Genomic DNA, 25,308 nt, shown 5'->3' with positions numbered 1-25,308 from the left:
GGGAGGAGGGTCCTGGAGAACGGTGCGTGTGGGGAAGGGAGGGATGAGCCGGGGACCAGGCGAAGGCTGGGGGACCTCATGTTTCCCATGCGACGTGGAGCCGTCCATATGCACTGGTGGGGCTGGTGATGCCAGAGGCAGGGGTGATGCAGACTCCCTGGCAGTGGCCAAGGACCAGCCCCCGGGCCCCGCATTTTACAGACGAGGACCCTCAGTTGGGGGGGACAGGAGTGTGTCTAAAGTCACTCAGCAAGGTGGACACGGGATGGGAGAGATCGCCAAGCCCGGGGCCAGGTCCCCTCATCCCCAGCCACGGCCCCGCTGGGAGCCACGCGTGGCACAGGTGGGTACGTTGGGGGTACTTGGCAGACTGCGTGTCTGCTGAATGCGGCTCACGCTTCCAGGTGACCGAGCGACATAGTTCAGGTCAGCCACCCTGGGTCACCCCAACGGGTGAACTCTTTATATTCTATCTGCCTCATGTCCTTCTCGGGTGTATTTTTACCCCTTGGCTCTATTTACAAATGCGGGTGCCGGTTATGTCCCGCCCTGCACTCACGCCCCCGCCCTCCGGGTCTGCTCGGGGCTTGGCTGGGAGCCTCCGAACGGCCCCAGGGGCCCGGGTGTCGTGGGCTCCTCTGTCTGTCTGTCTGTCTGTCTGGTGCCCCAGGAGCCACCCTGGGGGAACGGCTTGGATAAGCAATTCTTTGAAAGGCTTCTCCCACGGCGCCAGGCAGATGTTCGGAACTTCCAAGGTCACACAGTTGCTCGCACGCGTCCCTCCCTCTCCTCCCTGATTCACAAGCCTTGAACCAGCTTCTAATTTCCCCAATAAATTCGTAATTATTGCAGTTAAGGCCTGTTCGTGGCGCCTCTCGTGATTATAATAATGACCGTTTCCTTGTTATGTTATCCATAACTCGTAACTGCGTATCTGCGGTTCTCCCCGGGGGCTGCTGCGAGGCAGTCGAAGGGTTTTTACCCGCGCGGTCCCCAGAGAGACCTAAACCGGGGGCTCGGCCCGTACTCCGGCCTCCCGCTGTAACTTGCCCGCAGGCCCGCGGTCAGGCCCCTGGGGTTGCGGGGCGTCAGGGCTGCGAGGCCGGGGGAACCACGCCAGGCTGGGGCCTGGTTCCTTGCAGGTGGATGTCATTACTCACCAGTTTTCCTTCCTTACACAGGCCATTAGGTAGGCGGGCACCTGCCAGGCCTCGAACCCGCAGCGCCTGTCTCCACGGGACTAGATGCACAAAGCAGAAACAAGGACTGAGAGCTAAACCGAGGGCCGTTACGGTGCCGGGCACAGGGACCGGCATGACGTCAGAGCTTAATAAATACTCGTGAGACCCAGAGTGAGTGACAGCCAAGCTCCTGATTGGCTCTTACACTGGAAATCCGACCCCCAAATCCGTATGTCAGAGTCCTGACGTCCAGCGCCTCAGAACATGGTCTCACTTGGAAACAGGTGTTTATAGAGGTCATCAAGCTCAGGCGAGGACGCCTGGAGCGAAGGTGCCCTGCGACATCCAAGGAGATGCGCAGGGGCAGCTGGTCACAGGCCCGAGCCTGCCCGTGTGCGCAGGTGTCTCCCAGGTACACTCGCGGACTCCGAGCTGCTGGGTGAGTGACGTCAGGGCCTGGCCACCCAATTTGTAGGAAGCAGAGCGACAATCTGTGACACAGTAGTTATCCATACGGCTGGACCCCGGCGGCACCCGAGTCCCCTGCGCCTGTGTCCCAGGCTCCAGACAGTGTCATTCCTGGCTTCCGGCCGCTGCTGCAGGGGACACTGTGCCGGGGTGAGACAACACAGAGTGTGGAAAAGACAGCGGGCTCTGGAGTCATTAAAACTGAAGGTAAATTTCTCTGAAGCTGGAGAACCGTATAATTCATCACCCAAGAAGAGACGGGGGCCGAGCTGTTGAGTAACTGGCCCAAGGTCACGGGGCTGCTAAGGGCTGGACCCAGGTCTGAAACCCAGACGCAGTTCCAACCCAGGCCCCTGTCCACCCGACCGCAACGGAGGGGAAGGGATGTGTGGACCCGGGAGCGAAGTGCAGACATCTCATTTCTATGGCCATCATTACGAGCCCATCTTTCCAAAACCAGAATGCATCTCTCTCAGCATCATTCATTCGTCCATTCATTCATTCGCTCATCCCCTCAATCACTTATTCATCCATTAAGCACCTACGTGGCTCCAGGCGCGCGGTCCCTCGACGTGCTTATGCTGTGCCCGCGGGCCAGGCTCGGTCAGCTCCACGGTGAAGACAACGCCACCTTCAGCACGACTCACAGGCCCAGGGTGGTGCCTCTGCCGGCGGACGGTGCAGAATCCACGTGCAGGCGTCAGGGCAAGTTCCCCAGGAGGGGCAGCGCAGGGCGGGAACAGGATTTGTAAGCGGTGGGCTCCGAGGGAAAGGGCTCCCCAGCGGGAGGGCACGCAGGGGCCAAGGCCCCGCAGCCTGGCCTGCAGGGCGCAGGCAGGGAAAGCGTCTGCCCAGGCGCCTCCTGGGTCTGCCTAGGAAACCGCAACTGCGGCGTGGGTTCCCCTCCGCGTAACCAACGCCCCCATCCTCAGACAGCGCCCGCCGCGGGCTTGCTCGGGAATTAGGGGGCTGTGGAAACGACAGAGGGGCGAGCAGATGATCGTTTCTGTAATCCGAATTCATCAACAGAAACTTTGCAAACGGCCCTGGCCGGTTCGGCTCCGTGGTTAGAGCTCGGCCTGGCGTGTGGGTCAAGGGGTCACGGGTTTGAATCCCCGTTTAGGGCGCCTGGGTTGCAGGGTTCCCGCCCCTGCCCGGCGCTTGCAGGAGGCAACCCATCCAAGTGTCTCTCTCACACTGATGTCTCTCTCTCTCCCCCCCTCCCTTCCACTTTCTCTAAAAAAATCAATGGAAAAAAATAACCTCGGTGAAGATTAACCAGAAAAACACACACACACACAAAAAAAAACAAAGAGAAAGGAAACTTTGCAAACAGAACTTTAAAGTCTCTTCAGTGGGCGCCGCTCTCCTCCAGCCAGCATCCGCCTGAGCCTGCGCAGGTCGTGAACAACCTGACTGTCTGCCCTCCGTTGATTTCAATCCCTGCGCAGCCAATAAAATTATAAATTTTTACCGAAAAGCCAGCGACATTTACAGAGATTACAGTAGGACTCCTCTCATGAGCTCCCTCTCTCTGGCTCCCTGAACCCCGGTCCCTGGGGCCGTCCAGTTTACCAGGCTGGCATCCAGGCCAGCAAAGCACTAAAAGGGGCGGCTGCCACCAGGAGATGGACACCATCTGAGCTGAACCCCGAAGGGCAGGAGCCAGAGCGAGCTTTTTTATTTTGCATTTGGTGGATTCTGCGTCTCTCCGGTTGGCCCTAGACCCAGCGGAACAGGACAGGACCACTTAGAACAGGGGTCAGTGCCCGGCTGGTGTGGCTCAGCGGCTGAGCCTCGAAGCATGAACCAGGAGGTCTCGGTTGGATTCCCGGGCAGGGCACATGCCCATGTTGTGGGCTGGATCCCCAGCAGGGGGTGTGCAGGAGGCAGCCGATCAGTGACCCTCCTCATTGATGTTTCTCTCTCTCCCTCTCCCTTCCTCTCTCTGAAATCAATAAAAACTTATTAAAAAACAACAGAACATGTGTTAGTTTCCGTGGGATAACAAAGCTCAGGAGTTAACCGGTGACCCTTACTGAGCCCTTCCTAAAGGGGGCAGGGATGACAGGCCCCCCAGTGTTTGGGGAGCCCCCCCTCACTTGTGGCAAATGCACTAACAGAGTCCAGAGCTACATTGGGGTTCCCAGCTGAAAAAAAAATGCCAACGAGTTCTGCGGACCCCAGACGTAATTTCTGGCCGGCTGGCATATGTGGAAAGGGGCATCTATTTGTTGATTGTGTGCCTGCCTGAGTATTTTTTGCGCAGTGGAGAGATAGGAAGTTATAATGATTTATCAGTTTAAACGTTTGCTTTGAAGTAGGATCGCAGCATTTCTCCCCAGCGCCTTCCAGGCATCCCTTCGGGGGACGCCGTCCACCGGGCCCACGTTAATTGACGGGGATGGAAACTGCACCTCGACGGTGATATCGACTCGGGGACATTAACCTCCCGGGTGCGGGCCTGGGAGTTCGGAAATGCGATCTCCGCGGCCGCAGTTAGAATTGTTTTATGTCCCATTGACCGCGCAACGTTTACGGTTTTTAACAACAGTCTGTAAAAAGTCCAGCGACATCTGTTGAGAGTTTAATTGTGGGTGTAAAAAAAAAAAAAATCATTAAAGGATCAGTCAAGAGATCAATTTTCATCCTGTTTAAACAACGCGGAGGCCATCGGGCGGCGGGGGAGTCTGGCGACGGCGGATTCCGTCTCCAGGCCGCTGCGCTCGGGCGCACGGAGGCGGGAGGGGCGGGGAGCGGTGACCGGCGGCAGGGAGGCGGGCGAGGCCGGTGCGGGGGAGCGGCGAGGCCGGAGGAGACGGGGCACGAAAAGCGAACATTTTTCCTCCCCCCCCCATAAGTATCTTTAACCCCGGCCTTAGGCTGGCGCGGAGGGGATGGGGCGCCCCGTTATCCGCGGGCTTGGCTGGGGTGGGCCAGAGGAAGACGGCGTCGCGGGCGATTCGGGGCGCGCCGCCAGAGCGGCCCTGGAGCAGGCGCCCCGAGCCCCGGGCCCGCGAGTTTGCGCCCCTAGGTGCCACCACTTTTGTTCTCAGCTCGGGGCGCCGGGCCGCGGCGGGGAGGCAGTGCGCACGCGCGGGAGGGGCGGAGCGGGGGCGGAGCGGGGGCGGGGCGAGCTGCGGGCTCCCGCCCCGCTCCCGCCCCGCCCCCGCCGCCCCGGCCCGCTCCATCCGGGCACTGCCGAATTAGCATCGGGCCGAGGCACAACTTTGCCGAGACCCAGCGAGATCCGAGCGCGCTCCGGAGGAAATATAGTCCCTGCCTGCGGGCGGCGGCGGCGGGGCGGGCGCGCGCCGAGCTGCGCGGGGCTGCGCGGGGCTGCGCGGGTCTCCCGGCGCCGGGGGGCCATGCGCCGGGCGGCGCGGGCAGCCTGGGGACCCGGCGCAACTTGCCGGGCGTCCTGAGGAGTTGGGGGGACCGCGGGATCGGCGCCGCGGCGCCCGGCCGCCTTTCTTCCCCTTCGCCAGAACCCCCCCTCCTTTTCGGCCGTGGGGGAGGGGGCTCGTGTCCCCCCTCCCCGGAGGCCCGGCCTGCCCCCGCCCGCCCCCGCCCCCGTCCGCGCGGAGCCGTGCAACTTATCGGGAGCCTGGGCCAAAGTGAGCGCAAAGTGCTGCCCAAGTTGCCGGGATGGAGCTGCAGAGCCGGCCCGAGGCGCTCGCGGTGGAACTCGCGCGCCACCAGGTAGGCGCCCGGGGACCCTGGGCCAGGGTGGGGGCTTCAGGGACCCCAGCCTGGCGTCCTGTTTCTCCTCGCGGGGTCTGCTCCACTGGTGGTGCCAGGAGAGGGGGCTCTTCCTTGAACCTGCCCCGGAGGTGGGGGAAGTAGATACCTGCAGGACCCCGCTGGCTTCCCCCTCCATCCCCTTTCGTGCACAGTTTTGCGGGTATCGGGGGCCCGTGGGACCAGAGCCTGGTGTGCAGACTCGGCGTCTGCAGGACTGAGGGTGCCGGGTGGGGACCCTTCGTGAGCCTGTCCCTGGGCCTGTGCGAGTGTGCGCGCCGACCCCCTGCGGTCCCCACCCCCGTGCGACCCCGCACAGTTTGCAAAAGTAGTTTCGGTGATTGTTGCTGGGCGAGCAGCGGCGTGGCGGCCGGAGCGCGAGCGGTCTTGCGGCGTGCGCGTGTGTGTGTTGGAAAGATTAGGACGCGACTTGAATATTTATGAGCATTGCTCGACACGGACTCGCCGTGTTTACTTGGCTCTTTGTTCCTCCCCCCTCCCCCGGCACACGCTCACACTCACACTCACTTGCACACGCACCCCGGCCTGCAAACTTGCAAGGCTCGGGGCGCGCCGCCGGGTGGCCTCGGCCCCCGCCCCGCCCCACGAGCTGCCCCGATGAGGCGGCAGCCACAGGTAAGCGGCCCGGCACCGCACTGCCCCGCGGCCGCGCGTGCGGGACGCGGCCAGGGAACTTGGGGGCGCGCTGCGGGAGGCCCGGCCCGCGGGCTGCAGGGCCGGGGAGGGCTAAGGCCCGTGGGGCTCCGGGCGTCCCCCACCCCCCGGGCTACCAGCCTGAGCCCACTCCTCCGTGTTTCCGCAGAACGGCGACCTCAAGAAGCAGCTCCACGAGAGGCAGCCGCGGATCGCCGCGCTCAGCGACAAACAAGTAAGCGAGCTGGAGCCCGCGCGCACCCCCGCCAGGGTGGGGAGGAGGGGTCGCCGGGCACTTTGGTAGCACCCTAAAAAGTAGCGGCCTCTGCGCCGCTCGCTTAGACTCCCAAAGGAGTCAGCGTGCTATCCTCAAAGTTTCCGGGTCCCCTCTTTTCTGGAACGAAAGAGCCGGGTTCTTGGAGGCCAGGGGGGAGAGCGCAGTGGCCGAAAGACAGGAGCTGCACTTAAAAGGCGGCGCGCAGCCCGGCGTCCATTTTGAGTTGGTGGACATGGTTTTGGAATGTGGGCATCTCTCCGGGCCCCGGGCCCCCGCTTCACGCTGGTGTGAGGGTAGGGGGAGAGGGGGCGGTGATTGGGGCCTGGACACCAAACTACTTGGAAGCGATTTCTGGGCTCCGCTGCAAATCTTATTTCCAGAAGCGTTCCTCCGGGCGCCCCCTCCCCTCACTTCTCCAGCATCACTTTTTATTCTTGGAACCTGACGCCAGCTCCCGGGGAACAAAAGAAACGCGCCCCCGGGACCCCCCCAGTTCTGCCCCAACTTTGGTCTGCGGGGGTCAGGTGTAGGTTGGGACCCAGGAGAAGCTCTTCACGGTGGGGGCCACGTCCGCCGACCCCCCCCCCCCCGACCCCCGCCGGGCTCTTCGGGGAGGAAAAGTTGTCCATTGTGACTTAGTTGCGCTGAGCTCAGCGCTCGGGGTTTCAGCACCACGAACAGATGCCGCCGCCTGAGCGCGGCCGGCCGCGCGCCCCCGCCCCCTCCCTCCCTCCCTCCCCGCCCCGCCCCGCGCGCCCCTCCCCCTCCGCCCTCCCCGCCCCGCACACGCGCTCCCGCCCCTTCCCCGCACCGCCCGGAGCCGGGAACTTTGAGCGGCGCAGCCAATGGCGCTCTCGGGGCTCCGAGGCGGGCGGGGGGCGGGGGCGCCGGCGCCCCTCCCCGCGGCCCCTCCCCTCCCGCCGCTCACCCCGCGGGCCCGCGCCCCCTGGCCATCGATCGCCGTTCTTTCGGAATGCCAGCCGCCGTCAGCACCAAACTTGGACAGCGCCCGCCCCCGCCCCGGTTCCGCCGCCGATCCGGCCCCCTCCTCCCTCCATCAATCCCGGCCCGGGCGGCCGGATCCGATACCCCCTCCCCGGAGGAATTTTCGGTGGCGGGGGTAGCGGGAGGCGTGGAGGAGACGGGCGGGGGCGGTGGCGACTCCAGAGAGGGAGAACTCCGAGGCCGGGCGCTCGTTTCTAGTCTTTAAAGTTGAAAAGTGGTGGGAGGGGGGCGCGCGGAGGAGGCGGGGGCCGGGGGTTGCGGGAAGAAAGATGGCTGTTCGCCGCCGCGGGTCCGCGCCTGGTCGGGGGCTCCCGGCTGGACCGGAGGGTTGGGACCAGCGCGTTAACCCCTTTCTGCCGGTGCCGCGGCCCCCTCCCGGCGGCGCGCGCCCGGCCTGGAGCGGAAGCTTCCATTCCCGCCGGAGGGGGGCCCGGCGCGCGGCCCCGGCGGAGTCGGGGAGTTCGCGGGGGGAGGGGACCCAGGCCCGGCATTACCATTTTGATTGCTTTGATGCCATTTTTGGAGGGGGAGGGGTTGGAAGACCCTTCTCCGCTGAGCACAAAGATGTTTAATCACCGTGTAGAATCAAATCAGATACTTTCTTTAAAAAAAGAAGCCGCCACCAAATCTGGCACCGTGTGATAGCTGAGGCTAAACCCCCCAACCACCCCTTTTTTTTTTCCTAACTGGGTAAAACGGCAAGTTGTTGACTCTTCGGCTCCGATAGAAGACGATTTAAAAGAGAAGATCCAGTAATCTGGCAGCTTGTATTGCAACAATGTCGCCTTATGTGTGCTTTTTACGTGGCAATAGTTGCACTCTTCGGAGTGGCTTTGCAGAGAGCTTCGATGTAACCATTTCTTCTGTATTGTAGCAACTGTTTCAAGGTGTTTAAATTTTTATGATGATCGTCAATGAGTAGCTATTTATTATCTGCCAGGCCGGAATTTAGAGGAGGGTGGAAGGAACATTGGGAAATCCTGTCGGAAGGAGCTGTCGGACTCCAGGCTGCCTTCGCCTTTAAATTTGAATGGGGAAGGATGCTTGTGAACCGAGTGTACCTCCATCTTTGTGTGTGTGTGTGTGTGTGTGTGTAAGAAGAAAGACAACAACGAAAACTTTTGTTCTCTGGCCTTTTAAAAATGTTTCTCTTTCAAATGACCATTAAAAATAACATCTGGGAAGCAGCCAGGGTTTGGCCTGGCCGCACGAACTTGTGTTTGTAACTGCAACTGTGTTGTTTTTCCTCTCCCCTTTGTGGCATTTTATATAACAAGGGCTCATAAAGGAGGGGAGGGGCGGGGAGGGGGCTGGGGCCGTGGCGCGGCATGCTAATAAAGCCGCCAGGCTCTCCCGGCTCCCAGGCGAAGCCTCGCGGAGGTCACCTATGGAATGAGTTGGGGAGACTTAACATCCACTCGGCTCTCTCTCCTCGGGAGCGTTTGGTGGTGGCTGGCAGCTTGGCTGGGGAGAGGTCGACGAGCTCGTTCTTGGAGGTGGCTCAGGGCTGCACCCCGGCTCTGCTTGGTCACCCCGAACCTGCCCAGGGGCAGCAGAAATGTGGCAGCGGGGGGTGAAAAAGCCGGTGTTTCAGAGTTTGTCTTTGACTCGGCATACATTCGAAGGCGGCGTTCATTTATAAAGGTGCTGGGGGAGAAACTCATACCATCTGCGCCTGCGGAGACAGGTGCGGTCTTGTGCTGCTCCCGCCTGGAATATGGGCGATGAAGGTTACGTTTCAATGAAAAGTGCACACGTGGCTGGTGAGCTGGGTAGCAGCTGAGCGGATGACCTCAGGACCCACGTCTGTTAGAAATACGGTAGCAGCTGAGTAGTATCTCTTGGTGTGCCGGCATCAGTTTCCCTTGCACACCCTTGGCACTGGGATTTTTTCACTTCTAGAAACATGCACACGTGTTTAAAGATGTTTATCAAGGAATCCTAGAAGTTAATAGGTTGGTTGGTGATCAGCAGTAGAGAGAGACAAATCCTGTATAACTCCCCAGAGTTTCTCCCGTTATTTGTGGACTTGGGTAAAAAGGAAACCAGCTCCATAGGACCCTGCTATTTGAAAACAGTGTTCAGATTTTTTTTCTTTAAAAAAGGAGGCGTGGGGAGTTCGTGAGAGCAGAGTTGCAGCCCACGAGAGTTGCCAGGCTTGGCCCAGGTGTGGCTGCGCCCGGTGGCTGGGCTGGGATTCCGGTGGGGGAGCCAGGACCCCTCTCCTTTAACGAGATGCGACGTGTGAAGGCTCCATTAGTTGCTCCAGCAGTTTTACGCCACGAATTTGCAGCACATGCGGAGAGGCAGTAACATTTGTATCTCAATTGTCGAGCAACAAGCACTTCTGTGTAAATAACAGACCCATCACGCGGACTGCAGGGATTTCCCCCCCTCCCTTTTTGGTGTTCTCAGCGCCACATTGGGGTGCCGTGTGTCGCGGGCACCTCCACACCTGAACTTCCTGCAAGTTCAGCTTCGCCACAGAGGAGCTGCTGCGGCTGAGAGGGAGACCGAGCCCCCGGAGGGCAACGCGGGGCCTTGCGCTCTGCTCCATCTGTCGATTTGATGGACTCTGGATTCCGAGGGGCTGTCCTCAAGTGCAGCAATAAAAATATCTCTTCTTGAAGGGTATTGTGCATGTGGCGTGCGCCCGGCGCTGCATCACGTCCTCACTGTGGTTCAGGAGCCGCGCCGGACACCAGGGCTCCTCCCTGGAAATGCTCACCCCGGGACACTGCGGGGTAGCCTCCCTCCGAAAGCTCCCCAGCATTTTCGGCCCCGCAGCAGGGGAGCCCCGTCTTCCAGGTTCTCTCTCCCAGTCTCCTCCTGCCCAGGAGGCTACGTTTTAATTCTCCTGACAGAGAGTTCGAGGTTTCATTCTTCCAACGGCGTCCTTCCATGTGAAGGAGAAAATGAATGCCTCTCCCGGCACCTTCATTCACGCTCTGCGGGGGAGAGCGCGGGCTTGAGACAGCGGCCCGGCCCTGGCTTCGCCCACTGCCACCTGCGTGCCCTGCACCCCTCACCGCCCCTCGCGCGGCCGAGTGCCCTGGGCTCACCCTCCTGAGCCTTGTTTCTGGAATCCTTCCCCTCCCTCCTTCCAGCGCCCTGGTCCCTCCCAGCAGCGTCTCTCGGATGGAGGACTGCAGTCGCCTCCTCGCCGCGTCCACTTAACAAGACCAAACCCGGCTCTATTGAGGTGCGATTCACAGACCACGTAATCCGCCCACTTAAAGTGGACAGCGAAGTGGTGGTGGTGTAGTCACAGATGTTTGCAGCCACCGCTGCCATCAGCTTGAGAACATTTTCATCTCAGAAGGAAACTCTTCGGCTACCAGCCCCCAGCCCTAAGCGACCACCCCTCTACCTTCTGTCCCGGTGGAGTGGCCCCTGGGACTTCCCTATGAGTGGAGTCACGCGAGGCGTGGCCTCTCGTGATGCTGTGTGGTCCCACGTGGCCAGCTCCTTGCACCGAGCACCGTGTCCCGAGGTTCATCCCAATGGCAGCCCGTGTCAGTGCTTCGTTCCTCCTCGTGGCTGAACACTCTCTGCTGTCTGGATGGACCACGTTCTGTCTGTCCATCCACCAGTCGGGGGACACATGCTTGTTTCCATCCTTGGCCCCTTCCCCTGCCTTCTCCACCCAGCAAGTGGCCTCACACCTGGTGGCCATCACGGTGCCCCTTGCTGTTGGGACACGGAGCCCGCAGGGACAGCCCTGCTCCCCCGCTCGCTCGGCTCTGCCGGGGCAGCCTCCACCTCGCTCCTCGGGGGCGCCCTCCGCCCTGCTCGGACGCCCAGCACTGTGGCCCCCCTGCCGGCTTTCCAGTAGCTCCCCTGGCACCCCGAGCATTCTCCTGCCTCTGGAGGGGGCTCCCCATGCCTGTCCTGGCCTCGCCGGGTCAGCGCGCTGGGCTGTGCCTGCTCCCCCCTCGCAGAGCAGTGCCCCCCGGGGGTGGGGCTGAGCGCTTCCTCACCAGGCAGCGGGCGATTTGCAGGAAGATGGTGTGAGGATCAGCAGCCATGTACGTGTCCGTCCTAGTAGAGTCCCCAGCCTGTTGTGGGCATGTGACAAATAGTAGGCTTTTAAAACCGTATGTTTGAAAAGACAGAAATAGAGATGAGTGAGTCCAGCAGCTCCCTGCCCTCAAGAAGCCACAGAAGAGTGAGGGAGGCACCGATCGCCAGGTTTCAGGGGCACTGGGGGCAGGTCCGGGAGAGCTCTCGGCGGGAGTTCCCGCGTCTGCCTGGAGGAGGTGGGGAGAGGGGCGTCCCGGGCACCTGGGGTCCTGGGCAGGAGGAGCCGGTGGCCAAGCTCGCTGAGGGCAGACGCTGCAGGAACCTGTAGGTGAAGGCGAGTGTCTGCGGTGGAATCACGAGTGAGGGGGGGCAGGCGGCAGGGAAGGTGGGGGGCAGAGCAGGAAGGCCTGGGGGGGGGGCTCGGTTTTACCAGCAGGAGGCAGGGTGAGAGCGCAGGTTAGAAGGCAGGAGAGTGAAGGAAGCCCGAACTCCCTCCCGGCCTGGCCCGGCCCCCTGAGCTCCATAGATGTTTATCACCTGCGTGGGGGGGGGCAGGCATGACAGGGAGGGGAGACTGCTGGACCCCTTGCCCTGGGTGACCAGTAACAGGCTGTGGGGTGGGGTGGGGCACGCACATGACCCTCCTCCTCCTTCACCACAGCTTCTTAGAGCTGAGAAATTAGTGGGGACACTTCCAGAGGCCTCCAGAAGGTGACCCAGTGGGCACCTCTGCTCAGCTGGTTTAAGGGAAAGCATGTGTGTGTCTATATCATATACACATATTTGCATTTATTGGCTGTATTTTTATGATTGATTTTATTTGTATTAAAAAGCCCATAATAATAAATATATTAATATACACCGATAAACATAATACATATGAAGTCTGTATATATGTGTGTGTGTGTGTATATGTATATATATGTATAAAATCACATAATTTTTCCAGGATCTTGTTACTGAAGTGAGAGGATCTGTTTTAAAGTAGGAAATAATTACCGTTCTCTCGGTAAAGTAGAATCTTACTGAGGAAGGCGGTGACCACCGTTCTTGCTATAATTTCTGTAATGTTTAGGACATGAGAAGAATTCTACTTTTAAAAAGCTTTTATTATTCCCTGGTGGGTGTGGCTCAGGGCGTCGCCTGCCCGCGGAAGGGCCCCGGGTTCAATTCCCGGTCAAGGGCAGGCACCTCGGTTGCAGGCTCGATCCCTGGCCGTCGGGGTGTGTTCGGGAGGCAGCCAGTCCATGGGTCTCTCTCACATCGATGTGTCTCCCCCTCCCCGACTCTCTTAAAAAATCGGTGGAAAAAAATATCCTCAGGTGATGATTAACAGCCCAAAAAAGTTTGTATTACGTTTTTATTCCAGCCCTGGCCAGGTGGCTCAGGTGGCTGGAGCGTCTTCCTGTAGGGCCGCGGGTTTGAGTCCTGGTCCCGGCAGACGCCCGAGTGTGGGCTTGGTCCCCAGTTGGGGTGCGTGCAAGAGGCAACCGATTGAGGTCTCTCTCTGTCTCTAAGAGCAGTAAACATATCCTTGAGTGAGAAATAAAAAAATAAATTAAAATTACACTTAGCCCTGGGTTGTGGACGGCTTTTGGGAACAGCTCAGCTTAGCCCTATAAACACGGAACAGGCATTGGGGGGGCGTAGAGGTGACGTCTTGTTTTACAAGCTTCACACTTGCCGGGTGCCTTCGCCGGGTCCCTGCCTGCAAACGCCGCATCACGGTGGGGAGGCAGGTTCCCACAGGGCCCCGTCCCGGGGGGCCCAGGGAGCTGCTGCGTGAGCCGGTTCCCCACCCGCCTCGCCTGGCCCTGACGGCGCAGCACCAGGGCGATGCCCGGCTCCCTGCTCCTGGCTGGGGAGCCCGGGCGAGTCCGCTCCCCTCCTGGAGCGCCGGTTCGCAGGTGTGCGGAGAAGACCCGCCTCGACGTGTTATTCCGGTGACACCGGGTGATAGATGTGGAGCCGGCTGGTGTGGAGACAACTGTGGCCATAGCACCTGTGCCCACAGGCAGCTCCGCGGAGTCCTGCCCTGTGCCCGGGGAGCGGCAGGCTTTGCACGGTGGCTGGTCCCATCGGGCATCCTGGTGGAGCTGGACGGTGGCTGTGCCGGCTTCTCCGTCAGCCCTAGTAGGAGTTCAGGTTGGTAGTTGAGCCTCTTAGGACACCTGCTGGCCCTGGCTCGTTTGGCTCGGTGGTTAGAGCGTCGGCCTGCGGACTGAAGGGTCCCAGGTTTTTGTTTTTTTAAAATATATCTTTATCAATTTCAGAGAGAGGAAAAGAGAGAGAGATAGAAATATCATTGATGAGAGAGTCATTGATCGAGCCCACAACCCGGGCATGTGCCCTGACCGGGAATCGAACCCCGATCGCCTGGATCCCAGGTCGACGCTCAGCCGCTGAGCCTCGCCGGCCGGGCTGCACTGTGCTTTTTGCTCGGCAGTTTGGTTGGTCTGGTTAAAACGCAGCAGGATGCCAGCCGATGTGGCTCAGTCGGTGGAGCGTCACCTCATTGCCCGAGAGGCCACCAGTTCGATTCCCCGTCAGGGCGCAGGCCGGGGTTGCGGGTCCTCCATCCCCAGCAGGGGGCAGCGGATCCATGACTCTCATCATTGATGTTTCTCTCTCTCCCTCTCCCTTCCTCTCTCTCTCAAATCAATAAAACATTTAAATAAAACACAACAGAGGGAAGCATGTCATGGGGGGGGTTAATTTCTCGTCCCGGTTCGAGTGGAACCTTTGCCCCCGGGAGGCGGGAGGGCAGGGGCCGGTCCTTGCCGGTGGGAGAATGCCGCGTCCCGGGCCGCGCTGTCCCGAGGGCTCGTGAGGGGCTGCGGGCGCCGGGCGTGAACCCCGACAGCAGGCGGGCCGCCGAGCCGGGGGGGCTGCTTCCCGTGTTGACTTATGAACAATAACCCGGGATGCGGAAGCTGACGGTGCCCGGAGGTGCCGCCTGGAGAAGTCGACGGGCACCTGCGGTTTTTGTCGGGACAGAGCCTCCGGTTGCTTTTGGTCCCTGGGGACTGGTTTGTCCACGGCCGGGACCGGGCCCTGAACTTGGGATTCGGCGGACGCAAGGGCATGCGTCCCCCCGACGCGACCCGATGACTTAAAGCACAGGGCGTGAGAGGCAGGGGGTCTTGTCCCCAAGCTCCCTTCTTACGCGTGGGACGTTCTGGGCCTGAGCGGGGGTGGGGACAGCACCCGGGAAGGCCCAGGAGCCCTGGGGACTTCGGTCCTCTGACCGCACAACACAGCCGCTCGGACGCCTGTTGCGTTGGTTGACGTCGTGAGGTTCTGTTCCCTGGAGTTTTCTTTCAGAAGCTACTTGCCCAAGGGGGTGTCCCCTGCGTGGGACGTGCTGAGGTCCTGCACATGCCGTCCTCGTGGGACAACAGGGCCACCAAGAAAGGACCCCGGGGCGGCTGGGAGGCCTTCGGGGCTGTGACTTCTGATGTTCCCGAGGGACGGATGACTGTGCCGGGTGCAGGGCATCCGAGGACGGTCCGTCCTGTGAGACGTGCTGAGTCGGGGACTGTAGGTGTGTAGTGGGGGGCAGGTCACAGAGACTCCCAGGAGTGGGGTGGTGACAAGGCTCTGTCCTTAGAGTCCACCCATGGGGTGGGCGAGTCACATTTCCAGATACAAAAGCTGCTGAGAGATGGTCATCGGGGGTCATCTTTAGGGGAAGTGATGAGACTTCTTAGTCTCCTGAGTGGAGGCAGGAGAAAGTTACTGGGAGCGGCAGACGGGGTCCGGGGGGCCCTTGGGCGACGTTGACCGGCTGTCCAAGAGTGATGCTGTAATGTTTTAAATTTTAAAATCCTTACCTGAGGATGTTTTTTCCATTGCTTTTCAGAGAGAGTGGGGGGAGAGAGAGATCGATGTGAGAGGACCCAAGCCCCTTGGTGCACAGGCCGATGCTCTAAGCCCTGAGCCACACCGACCAGGGCGCAGCTGGCCCTTTTAAATAGGACGGGCGAGCCCGGCCAGGGTGGCTCAGCAGTTGAGCGTCGACCTGGGATCCAGGCGATCGGGGTTCGATTCCCGGTCAGGCACATGCCCGGGTCGTGGGCTTGATCAATGACTCTCTCATCATTGATGTTTCTGTCTCTCTCTCTCCCTCTCCTTTCCTCTCTTCGAAATCAATAAAGATATATTTAAAAAATAAAAATAAAAATAGGATGGGCAAGGGGGCGTCATCAAGAAGGCCACCCTGCGGAGGTTGGAGGAGTGAGCCCGGTGGCTTCTGCAGGAAGAGTGTTCCAGGTCGGGGGGACCAGCCTATGCAAAGGCCCTGGGGTGGGCCTGGCATTTCTAGAGTAAGTGGCAGGTGAGCGTGAGGGAGGAGGTCAGAGAGCCGGTGGGCTGGGGCAGCGGGAGCGTAACTGACCCTGCCTTTGAACTGCCGACTGGCCGTCTTGGATGAGGGGGCAGAATTTGACTGGCAGCTGGAAGTTACCAGAAGGCCGACTTCAGCTCCAAGTCCTGAGGGATTGATCCTCTGAGAGTGAGAGCTGTCCAGGGCTGGAGGTGACGGCTCTGGGACCTTCGCCGGTCAAACCCGCCCCATCCGTGAGGAGGGGCAGCACTGGCCGTGGTCGAGGGGAGACCAGCGGGCTCTCCCGGAGCTGAGGTTCTGTGGCTTAGCAACGCCAAGAATTCTGTCCCCGACGAGTCACAGCTTGAGCCGCTCTGACAGACAGAGCCGCAAACCCCGAGGCTGTGGGCCGAGGCGTGGTCCTGGGCCCGCTAAGCCCCACCCCGGTCGGTCGTCACGCGGCGTGGCCCCCACACGGCCAGAAACCACGCGTGTGTGGCAGCTCCTGGGCTTCGACGTGGGCAGTGCTCGAAGCCTTTGCTAAGTGCTGGGGCCAAAGGAACTCCTGCAGGCCAGCTCCCACGTGTGGGCCCTCCCCGGCCACCTGTCACCTGCTCCTCCGTCTTCCCGACAGGTCCGGGGACCCTCCTCCCCGCTCGCGCTTCTTCACGGCTCCATCCTGCGGGTTGTAATCTAGTAATTTCCCGCCTCCCCGCCTCCGTGTCCCCCATTCACCCACCGCCTCACTTGAGGCCCCCACACGGCGCTAGACACAGCTGCTGAGCGAGGCCGAGCCTCGGGGCTCGGGGCCCAGAACCTTAAGGCTCCACCGCGACCGGAGTGGCTGACAGTGAGCCCGAGGCCCAGCTCCTGCGGAGAAACAGGAGCGCGTGTGGCCGGAGGGCCGTCGAGGCCCTTTGAGATTGTTCCTCTCATTTGGACAAGTGCGTGGAACTCAAATCTAGTTCCGTAAAGAGACCAGTCCGGCCGCCCACCCCCCGGTGCCCCCATGCCTGCCGGACGGTGGAGTCGGTGTCTGGTTGAAGTTATTTTAAATAACTTATTTATCCTATTCTCACTGGATATATATATATATTTCCATTGCCTTGTTAGAGAGAGTGGAGGGGAAGGGGGGTCGGAGAGGGAGACATGGATCGGTTGCCTCCCCCAAGCACCCCGACTGGGGCTGGGGGTCAAACCTGCAACCGAGGTAGGTGCCCTTGGCGGGAATCGAACCTGGGACCCTTCAGTCCGCCGGCCGACGCTCTAACCACTGAGCCAAACCGGCCCGGGCTCGTTGGAGTTATTTTATCAGCAGTGGGTTCGAGCGGGGCAGGGCCCTCCCGTTGCAGGTCTAATTATAAACAGGCCGGCACCGAATCCGCCGCCGTTGAAGGGAGAAGAGCCTGGCAGCGCCGTTTAAAGTGTCCTTTAATGAACTTCTTTGGCACTTGTATCTTAGCAACACATTTTATTACATCCTGGTGCAGCTGGGCTCGTGCTCAGTAATGTATCCCCCCCCAGCTCCCCACCCGGGCTGCGGGGAGGAACGTGCCGCTTTCCCAAGGCCGTTTGCATCTCCGCGGCTTTGTTTCGTTGATGAAAAAGACAAACACGGCGCTGGGAGCGGGGACCTTGCTGGCCCGCGGAGCTGGGGCAAGGGGCCCGCGGCCCGGGGCCCGAGGGCGGCGGCCCTCCCGGAGTTCGCGCCCTGCGCCCCAGGCCGCCCTGCCCCGCGCTGACACTGCCCCCAGTTCTTTCTGGGTTTGGGTATTTTTATCTGGGCTCCTTTCCTGCAGTGACACGAATTTGGAGATGGCGGAAGTAGGGACGGTTGCAAATCTGTCGTCCTAGTCAGCAGCCTGTGAGTGGGGGTGGGTGGGGGGCGTGCTCCAGAGGAGGTGGGCACGGCCGGGGCGCACGGGAGAGAAAAGAGGGCCGAGGGGCCGAGCCCCTGCCCGTGGTGAGGGCGGGGACCTCGCCGGGTCCTTCCTCTCTCAGCCCCGCTGTGAGTTTCCCGAGCCTGCTGGGACGGACGACCACACGCCGGGTGGCTTCAAACAGCCGAAGTTTGCCCTCCCACTCATCTGGAGGCTAGACGCCCAGCACCGAGCCGGCGGCTGGCGGAGCCCCGTCCAGAGGCTCCAGGAGAGGGCCCTTCCCGCCCCCGAGGGCTCCAGGGGCGCCTGGGGCTGTGGCCCCATCGCCCAGCCTTTGTCTCCATCCTCTGTGTGTGGCTTTCATCAGGACCCCAGTCTCTGGGCGAGGGTCCCATCCTAATCCACTGTGACCTGGGGGCTTGGGGTGTCTCCCGCCAGCCCCGGGCCCCTGGGAGCATGGGCGTGGGTGAAGCCCGCCGGCCACTTCAGCGCGCACTTTATTAAGGCCGCGCATGCCCTGTTTCTCCCGCTAGAGACCTGCGTTGACTGAAACACATGGACATTAGAAAGGGCTGCGTGGTTTGTGCGGACTTTGTAGTAAGTGACTGCTGTTCCTTTCCGTTCTCCGGACAGTGGGCGCAGGCGTGGGGCCGACCCCCAGCCCTCTGGCTCGCTAACAGCAGCTGGCGTTGTCCGCAGCGTTTTGGCGCATCGGCCCGGCGCTGCGTTGACACTTGGGAAGGTCGGGCGGGTGGGGAAGCCGGGGCCTGAGGGCAGGTGGGTCGGGTCCCGGCCGCCTGTGGGTGAGGGTCCGGGAGGGCGCAGGTGGGGTTGGCCACAGGTCCCCGAGCCTCTGCTCCACGCCCACGCCAGGGCCGCTCCTCGTTCGCTCCTGGCGTCCTGGGTTCAGGTGTCATTGTTGAAAGGTTTCCCAACATCTGCTGATGACGCGGCTCTTCAGCTGGTTCTGCAGGCCGAGTCCCTGAGCTCGGGACGCGTCCTGGACGGGCGCCACCGCTAACTAACTTCAGGCCAGTCTTTCCCACCGCGGAGGCCTGCAGTGGGGCCGCCTGCAGACCCTCCCATTCACGTCTTTTCCTGGCACCCACAGTTCCTGAACCTCCCGTGTTGGGCTCTCGCGGGTGACAGACGCTGCAGGAAGCAGACACTAGTTTATAGTTGGTGGTGATTCTTTTGGAGACTCGGGAGGACTCCTGCCCGTCTTTTGTTCGGGGTGATTTTGCTGTAGGTGTGATTTCCAGGTTACCTTTCCCAGCATCATAGCGCGTCGGGGTGAGGGGGTGTGATCCCCCCCTGGGCTCCGGGTGAGGGGGTGTGATCCCCCCGTGGGCCCCGGGTGAGGGGGTGTGATCCCCCCCTGGGCTCCGGGTGAGGGGGTGTGATCCTCCCCGTGGGCTCTGGGTGAGGGGGTGTGATCCCCCCCCATGGGCTCCGGGTGAGAGGGTGTGACCCCCCCCCCCCCCCCCCCCGTGGCGGTTGCAGACAGGCTCAGGTGCTGGGCTGGCCCCGGCTCTGCTACTTTGTGGCGATCGGACTCCTGGGTGCAGCAGGCGGGAGGGGCGCTGAGTCTGACACATAAACGCGCCAGAGTTACATTTTGATTAGTGCGCAGGGGGCGGGATGTACTCAGAAACCGTAAGTGGGGCGGGAACGTTTTGCTGTTACACTGTGTCCTTCAGGACAGGATTGACACGGAGCGCGAACCGCATGGGCTCCTTTTAAAGACCGAGCCCAGCGGCCTTTCCCAGGCAGCGTATCTTGTGCGTTATTTTTATGACACCTGCCCTCCCTTAGTAGGTCTGTCAGACATCCCGGGTCTGCTCCGGGACGCCGTCCGCCCCTCTGGCCGTGCCGCAGTCCCAGAGGCTGCCAGCGGGTGACGCCGAGGATCTGGAAGGAAATGGCAGGAGCAGGAAATTAAAACTTTAAGAGAAAAAGAGCCAAAATAAACAATCCCACCACCCTACACATTTTAACTGATGAATTACGGAGCAAGATTTACGTGTAACTAGCATATACGCCGAGTACTTTCATTGACGTAATTGCCACTCATCACGCTTAACTAGTTTTTAACGCCCAGGGGGCCCCTCACCCTCAGCTGCAGTGTTTTCAGGCTGGAGCCTCCCCGGGGTCTGCCCCCGACCCTCCTGGGAGCTCCGCCTGCCAGCAGGCGCCGGTGCCACCCTGCCCCGTGGAACTAGAAGCTCCCCCTCGGGTCCCAGGACATGCTCCCCACAAGATCCTGGAGCCCCGGAGTGTGAGGGCCAGGCCTCCAGGTGCGGACGAGCCTGGCCCCGGCCGCCTGGCCCAGGGGAACGGTGTGGACAGAGCACTGCCTCCGCCTTCAGCAGAGCCTTTCCCTTCCGTGATGGTGATGGTGTTGGCGATGGTGATCGCGACGGTGGCGGTGGTGATTGTGGGGTGATGATGCTGATTGTGATGATGTCGGTGGTGATTGTGGGGTGATGATGCTGATTGTGATGATGTCGGTGATGGTGGTGATGGTGGTGATGTTAGTGACGGTGGTGGCAGTGTGGTCGTCATGGTTGTTAATGTGATGACAGTGATCACTGTGATGTGATGCTGATGGTGATGTTAGTGATGGGGTGGGGGTGGGGGTGGGGTGTCATCATGATTCCTAATGCGATGGTGGTGCTTCTTGTGAAGATGATGGTAGGTCCTGGCTCACCTCGGGGAAAGATTGGAGAGGCCGGGGCATGGGAGAGGGGCTCGGCTCCAGGTCCTGAGATGATTCACCGTGCACACCCAAGTAAGGCATGGAAACCCCTGAACCTCAGTATCCCCGCCTGTCGAATGGGAGTAATGATCTTCCTAAGCCATGAAGGCCTGCCCTGGTATAAGCGGTCTCATCCTCATAACTCAGTGTAATCACGCGGCACCTTTATGGGAAGGTAAAAAGAGGATAACGGTGTGAAACAGTCTGTGATGTTAGACAGTTTTCCCTTAATTTACGTGATTGGTAGACATTTCTGTTCATCCGCGTTGATTTTTCCTTAGGTTACGTTTTAAAACTTATTTCTTAAAAAAAAAATTCAAAGCAGACAAACACAGGAGGCACGAAGGAAATCGCGCAAGCCTCCTTACCTGCCCTTTGGTGTGGTGTTTGGGGATAAGCCGGGGTCCCGGGTCCCATGTCTAGGCCCCTCTGTGGCCGGGCGATGCTGGGGGGTGGCCCCTTCAGCGCCCACATGGGGTCTGTCCTCACAGTGCTGCCTCTGAAGCCTCCACCTGAGTTGGGGCCCCCCCACCCCCGGCCACGGCTGAGGGGCGGCAGGAGCCCAGCCCCCTTTGCCCATGTTAGGTTGTGAAATGGATTCCCCCGTTTTGCCCTGGCTCCGTCCTGATCGGGTTTAGTTTTGTCCCCTGGAGCTTTGTTTCGTGACTGCTGGCCCTGGTCTTACCGTCACAGTCTGGGCGTCTTCCCCGGCTGGCGTCTCCCCGGGCCCCCAGGGGCCTGACCCCGAACCTGCTGCTCTTGTAATAGGTACTGGCCCCAAATGAGCTCCTTAAAAAGTAAGCATTGATTTCTCGGTAAAAATCACAATTAGCCCTGGCCGGTTTGGCTCAGTAGATAGAGCGTCTGCCCACGGACTGAAGGGTCTCGGGTTCGATTCCAGTCCAGAGCGCCCACCTCGGCTGCAGGCTCGATCCCTGGCCGCGCTTGGGGCACGTGGGGGAGGCAACCAGTTGCTGTGTTTCTCTCACGTCGATGTTTCTCTCTCTCTCTCCCCCTTCCGCTCTCTGTGAAAAGCGATGGAAAAAATATCCTCGGGTGAGGGTTAAAAGAAAAAAAATCAGAATTAATTTTAAATGCCCTGTGTAAACCTGGTTACATGCAATTACCCGAAACGCACACAGTCTGAAATTAATTAAAACGGATGGCCTCGTGTGGTGCGGGATGTGCCTCTCACCTCTTAGTGATGGACGTGTGGGTCCCGCCCGAGCAGAAGCAGTGGCTGTGAGACGCCAGGCGGGGGGCGGGGGGGTCACTGGAGACCGGCTGAGCTGCCTGGTGCCGGGCAGGAGGGGGCAGAACCCAGGTCTGGAGTCGCCCAGACGGGGCTGGCAGCCCTGCCTCCTCTCACAGGGGCTGAATGACCTTCCGAGCCTCAGGCTCCCCATCTGTGAAATGGGTCCAGCCTGAGAGCACCTCTCGAGGTGACCGTGAGGACGCTCCTGCTCAGAGCCGATCGATGCTGTGTTTCTTGACCCCTCTCCCCCCGCACTCTCCCTGCTGCAAACCTACCTTGGGCAGGCTCAGCCCGCACGGCGCCGTTGCAGTTGTATTCACTCGCTCGCTCGCTCCTGCCACGAGAGAACGGGAGAACGGAGGTGGCCGGGACCCAGGCGGAGCTCCTCTCGTCCGCACAGAAACTCTGAGAAGAGGGCAACGACTGGGTCTGGGCCAGGTCTGGCAGAACCAGGTGAGAACCTGGGTCTCCCCCTAGCACCCTCCGGTCCTGTCAAGGCTGATGGGGTGATGGGGGGTTGGCATTGGAGCCCTTGGAGGGCTGTGGCTGGGAGCTCTGGGGTCCCCTGCCCCTGGGGTGACGGGAGCCCCTTTCCCCGCAGGGGGTAACTGTGAGGTGAGGAAATTCCTCAGCAGCATTGCTATAGTAACCGGGGCATTTCTATTAGGCCGCATTCAGGGGCGGCCTCCCCCGTCTCCACTCCAGAATTCTCAGAAACACTCCAGCGTGTCCTTGAGCGGAGCCCGAGCGCCGAGCGCGTCTCGCTCCCCATTGGTCCGTGTGGCCGCTGTCTAGGGCCACCTCTCCCTGCCCGCCTCCCGAGGGGCACAGGGGCAGGGCCAGGCCTTCCAGGGAGGGACTGGGGCCTCGGGCCCCTCCTTACCGATCACAAGTGCGGGGCACTCACTTAGCGTCTCTTAGCACCCCGTTTCCTGCTCTGCGAGCCAGGCTGTGTGCTCGCGTGTTCATCAGCCTGGGCTCCTGAGCACCTGCCACATGCTGGGTCCCGGGTGAGGTGCTGGGGAAACAGACCAGCTACAAGGGGTCCCGGCCCTTAGCAAGCTCCCAGCCCCGTCTGGGAACAGATAAGAGCACCCCAACCTGCCGAGTGGAAGGGGGGAGCTCAGGGGTCCGAGGGTGCTGAGAAGGAGCCCCCAGTCCGGCCAGGGTCTTCTGGAGACCCCATCCCGGAGAGGGTGGGCACGACCCAGGAAAAGTGGTTAAGAGATGGCACAGGTTCAACGGTGACAGTTCCTTCCCTCCCTCCCTCCCTCCCTCCCTCCCGCCCAGTCCCCAGGTATTTCTTACCCTCCGTTTCCCCCTCTCTTTGGAAACTTTGGACAGCACAGGCCAGCTCCTCATCAGATTCCTTCTCTGCCTTTGGTCCCAGAGACAATAAATGCCCCCCCCCATGTTTCTGCAGCTCCAGAGAAGAGAGAGCAAAGCTGGGAGTCATTTATTTATCTCGCGCTTTGCAGAAATGTTTATTGGGAAGCCGCGGCCAGGCGGAGGGTTTGATTTGATTAGCAAGTCTAAATGTATTAGCAAGACAGAAACGATATTACAATTAGCGGTAATTAGCTGTGCGGGGTGGCTGTGCGGGTAACAGATGTGCTTCCTGGGGCCGGTCGGCCTGGGAGGGCAGTTGCCCCCGTGAGGGGACACGGCTCCCTGGGGGCCCGGCCCAGTTGTCCGCGAGTCTGAGAAACAGCTAATTAGTCGCCTTGCAGACAATCGCCCGACCCCTCCGGTGCTGTGCAGGGACCTCGTGGTGTTTGGGGGCAGTGGGCCCAGCCTTGGGGAGCCGGGCCTTCCAGGCTGCCCTGAGGTGGCACTGTTGGTGACGGCAGCCGTGGAGTCCTTTGTCCCTACTCCTCTCTCTACAGGTCGTCATCACAGCTCAGCTCCTCCCGGCCGGCGCTCTGTCCCAGGCTCAGCCGGACGCCCTCGGCTACATTTGCTGGCCCGTGGGGGGTGCCTGGTAGCACTGCGAGGTGCTGGTGGGTGTGGGGTAGGTGTCGGGCAGGGCTCCCTAGAAGAGGGAAGAATAGTTGGTCAGCATGTGAGAAGGTGCCCAGCCCGACCTGTGGCCCATCAGCGCCCGTGGATACGCCGATGGCGCCCAGGGCTGGTGAGCACAGGACCGGCCGGGCCTCTTACCAGGCGCCCGTGGGCTGGGAGCTGGAGTACTCAGAGACCACCTGGGGTCATCTGATGGAGCTGTGACAAGAAACCCGACTTCCAGGTGGGTATCTCCCCTAGAAAAGCTCCCACACAGGGGGGCCAGGAGGCCTGCGCATTCCCAGCAGCCAAACCAAACAGGTGGACGCGGCGAGGGCCGAGGCGCCACCGCGGGGAGTGGGAAGCAGGGCCGCGCCGTGGACGGGCCGCAATGACCCTGAGCAACCTGCAGCTGAGTCCAAAGAGGAAGCTGCAGAAGACTCTGGTAGCCTTGCATGTATGTGAAGCTGAAATACACGCAAAACAAAACAAGGTGTTTCTGATAAACATGCTTGGTAAACTGCACACAAAAGTCACGGGTGATGTACAGAGTTGCAGTTACCTGCAGGGGAGGGGAGGGGAGCGCTCAGGTGCTTCAAGTCCATGCAGATTTCCTGTTAAGCCGGGTGCCGTGTGCACAGATGAATTGCGATTCTTTAAATGTTACACGTGTGGTCATTCCTAGGGGCGTCCGTGCTTAGGACCTGCGAGCGATTTTAAACAGGACCCGTGTCCCGCCTCAAACCCACAGTGAGATTCTAGGCTTCAGGGCAGGGGGACAGGGGTCAGGGGTCAGGGCTGTCCTCAGCCATATGACCTCCAGGCACGTGGCACCTCCGGCCGCCCAGAAGAAAAACGTGTAATTTTCCAAACCAAGATGGAACAGCCCAAAGCGCCCGAGCCGTGGAAATTGGGGGGCGTGAGTCCTAAGCTTGCTTTACTTGTTTTCTAAAGCAGCGTTCTGTTTGCGCCGAGATAGATGCTGGAAATGAAGGAAAGCGGATGAGCGCCTCCTCCTGGGCGCGGCGGGAGGCCGGCCGGCCCTCGGCTCAGCACCGCGGCAGGGCCCCGCGGCCTCGCCCTGCGGGTGCTCTGCCTCGCCAGCAGGCAGCTTGGCGGAGGGCGGCCCCGGAGCCCGGGGGCCGGGGCTGGAATCCTGCCTCTTGCATGTCTTAGCTGTGCGGCTCTGGGCCAGTCTCCTGCGGTCCTGGAGCCGCTGTCCCTTCTTGGAAGTGTTCCTCGGAGGGGGGACGAGGCGGGGAGCTGCTGGATGGTGCCCAGGGTGCGCTTGGTGCTCCGGGAGTGGCCGTCCGGTCAGATTACCCTCTGTGCTGTTGCGGGGAATGGGCTCCTTTACACCAGTGGGTCTGGCACTGGTGTCTCTGTCAAGTGTCCAGTTCTCTGAAAGGGTGGTCAAGGGGGCAGGGTGAGCAGGGCAGGAGGCACCCGATCAGTCCTGCTGGTTGGAGCTGCGTGGTCAGGTGGCTGGCATGGGGTGGGTCACCGGCGGGACAGACGCCCCACCGTGGCTCAGCGAGGCACCTGCCTCTCCACCACCTGCACGCACCCCGAGGTGACCAGAGGAGGAGCCAGGTCAGGCAGGAGCCCGCCAGGGACTTGGACGCTTGGCCCTCAGTCCCTGCAGAGACAGGTGTCTTGATGTACTTTGGGGGGGTGTGTGTGGAGAAATGGTGGCGTTGGCTTCTTGGAAGTTCTCTCTTCTCTTTCCTAGTGAAATAAG

At 60.9% G+C, this 25,308-nt stretch overlaps 1 protein-coding gene across 1 annotated transcript in view; it reads left to right on the top strand.

Moving 5' to 3' along the window:
• Positions 1-5,236: 5,236 nt before the first annotated feature.
• PHF21B (PHD finger protein 21B) overlaps positions 5,237-25,308 on the top strand; it is a 51,951-nt gene continuing 31,879 nt past the window's right edge. The window contains exons 1-2 of the mRNA XM_081129245.1: positions 5,237-5,351; positions 6,214-6,279. Coding sequence (XP_080985371.1) covers positions 5,298-5,351; positions 6,214-6,279 — 120 coding nt within the window. The 5' untranslated portion in view covers positions 5,237-5,297. The remainder of the gene's footprint in view (positions 5,352-6,213; positions 6,280-25,308) is intronic.

This window comes from Miniopterus schreibersii (assembly GCF_964146895.1).
Source record: "Miniopterus schreibersii genome assembly, chromosome: 2".
Taxonomy (NCBI): Eukaryota; Metazoa; Chordata; class Mammalia; order Chiroptera; family Miniopteridae; genus Miniopterus; species Miniopterus schreibersii.
This window is presented reverse-complemented; position numbering and strand designations above follow the sequence as displayed.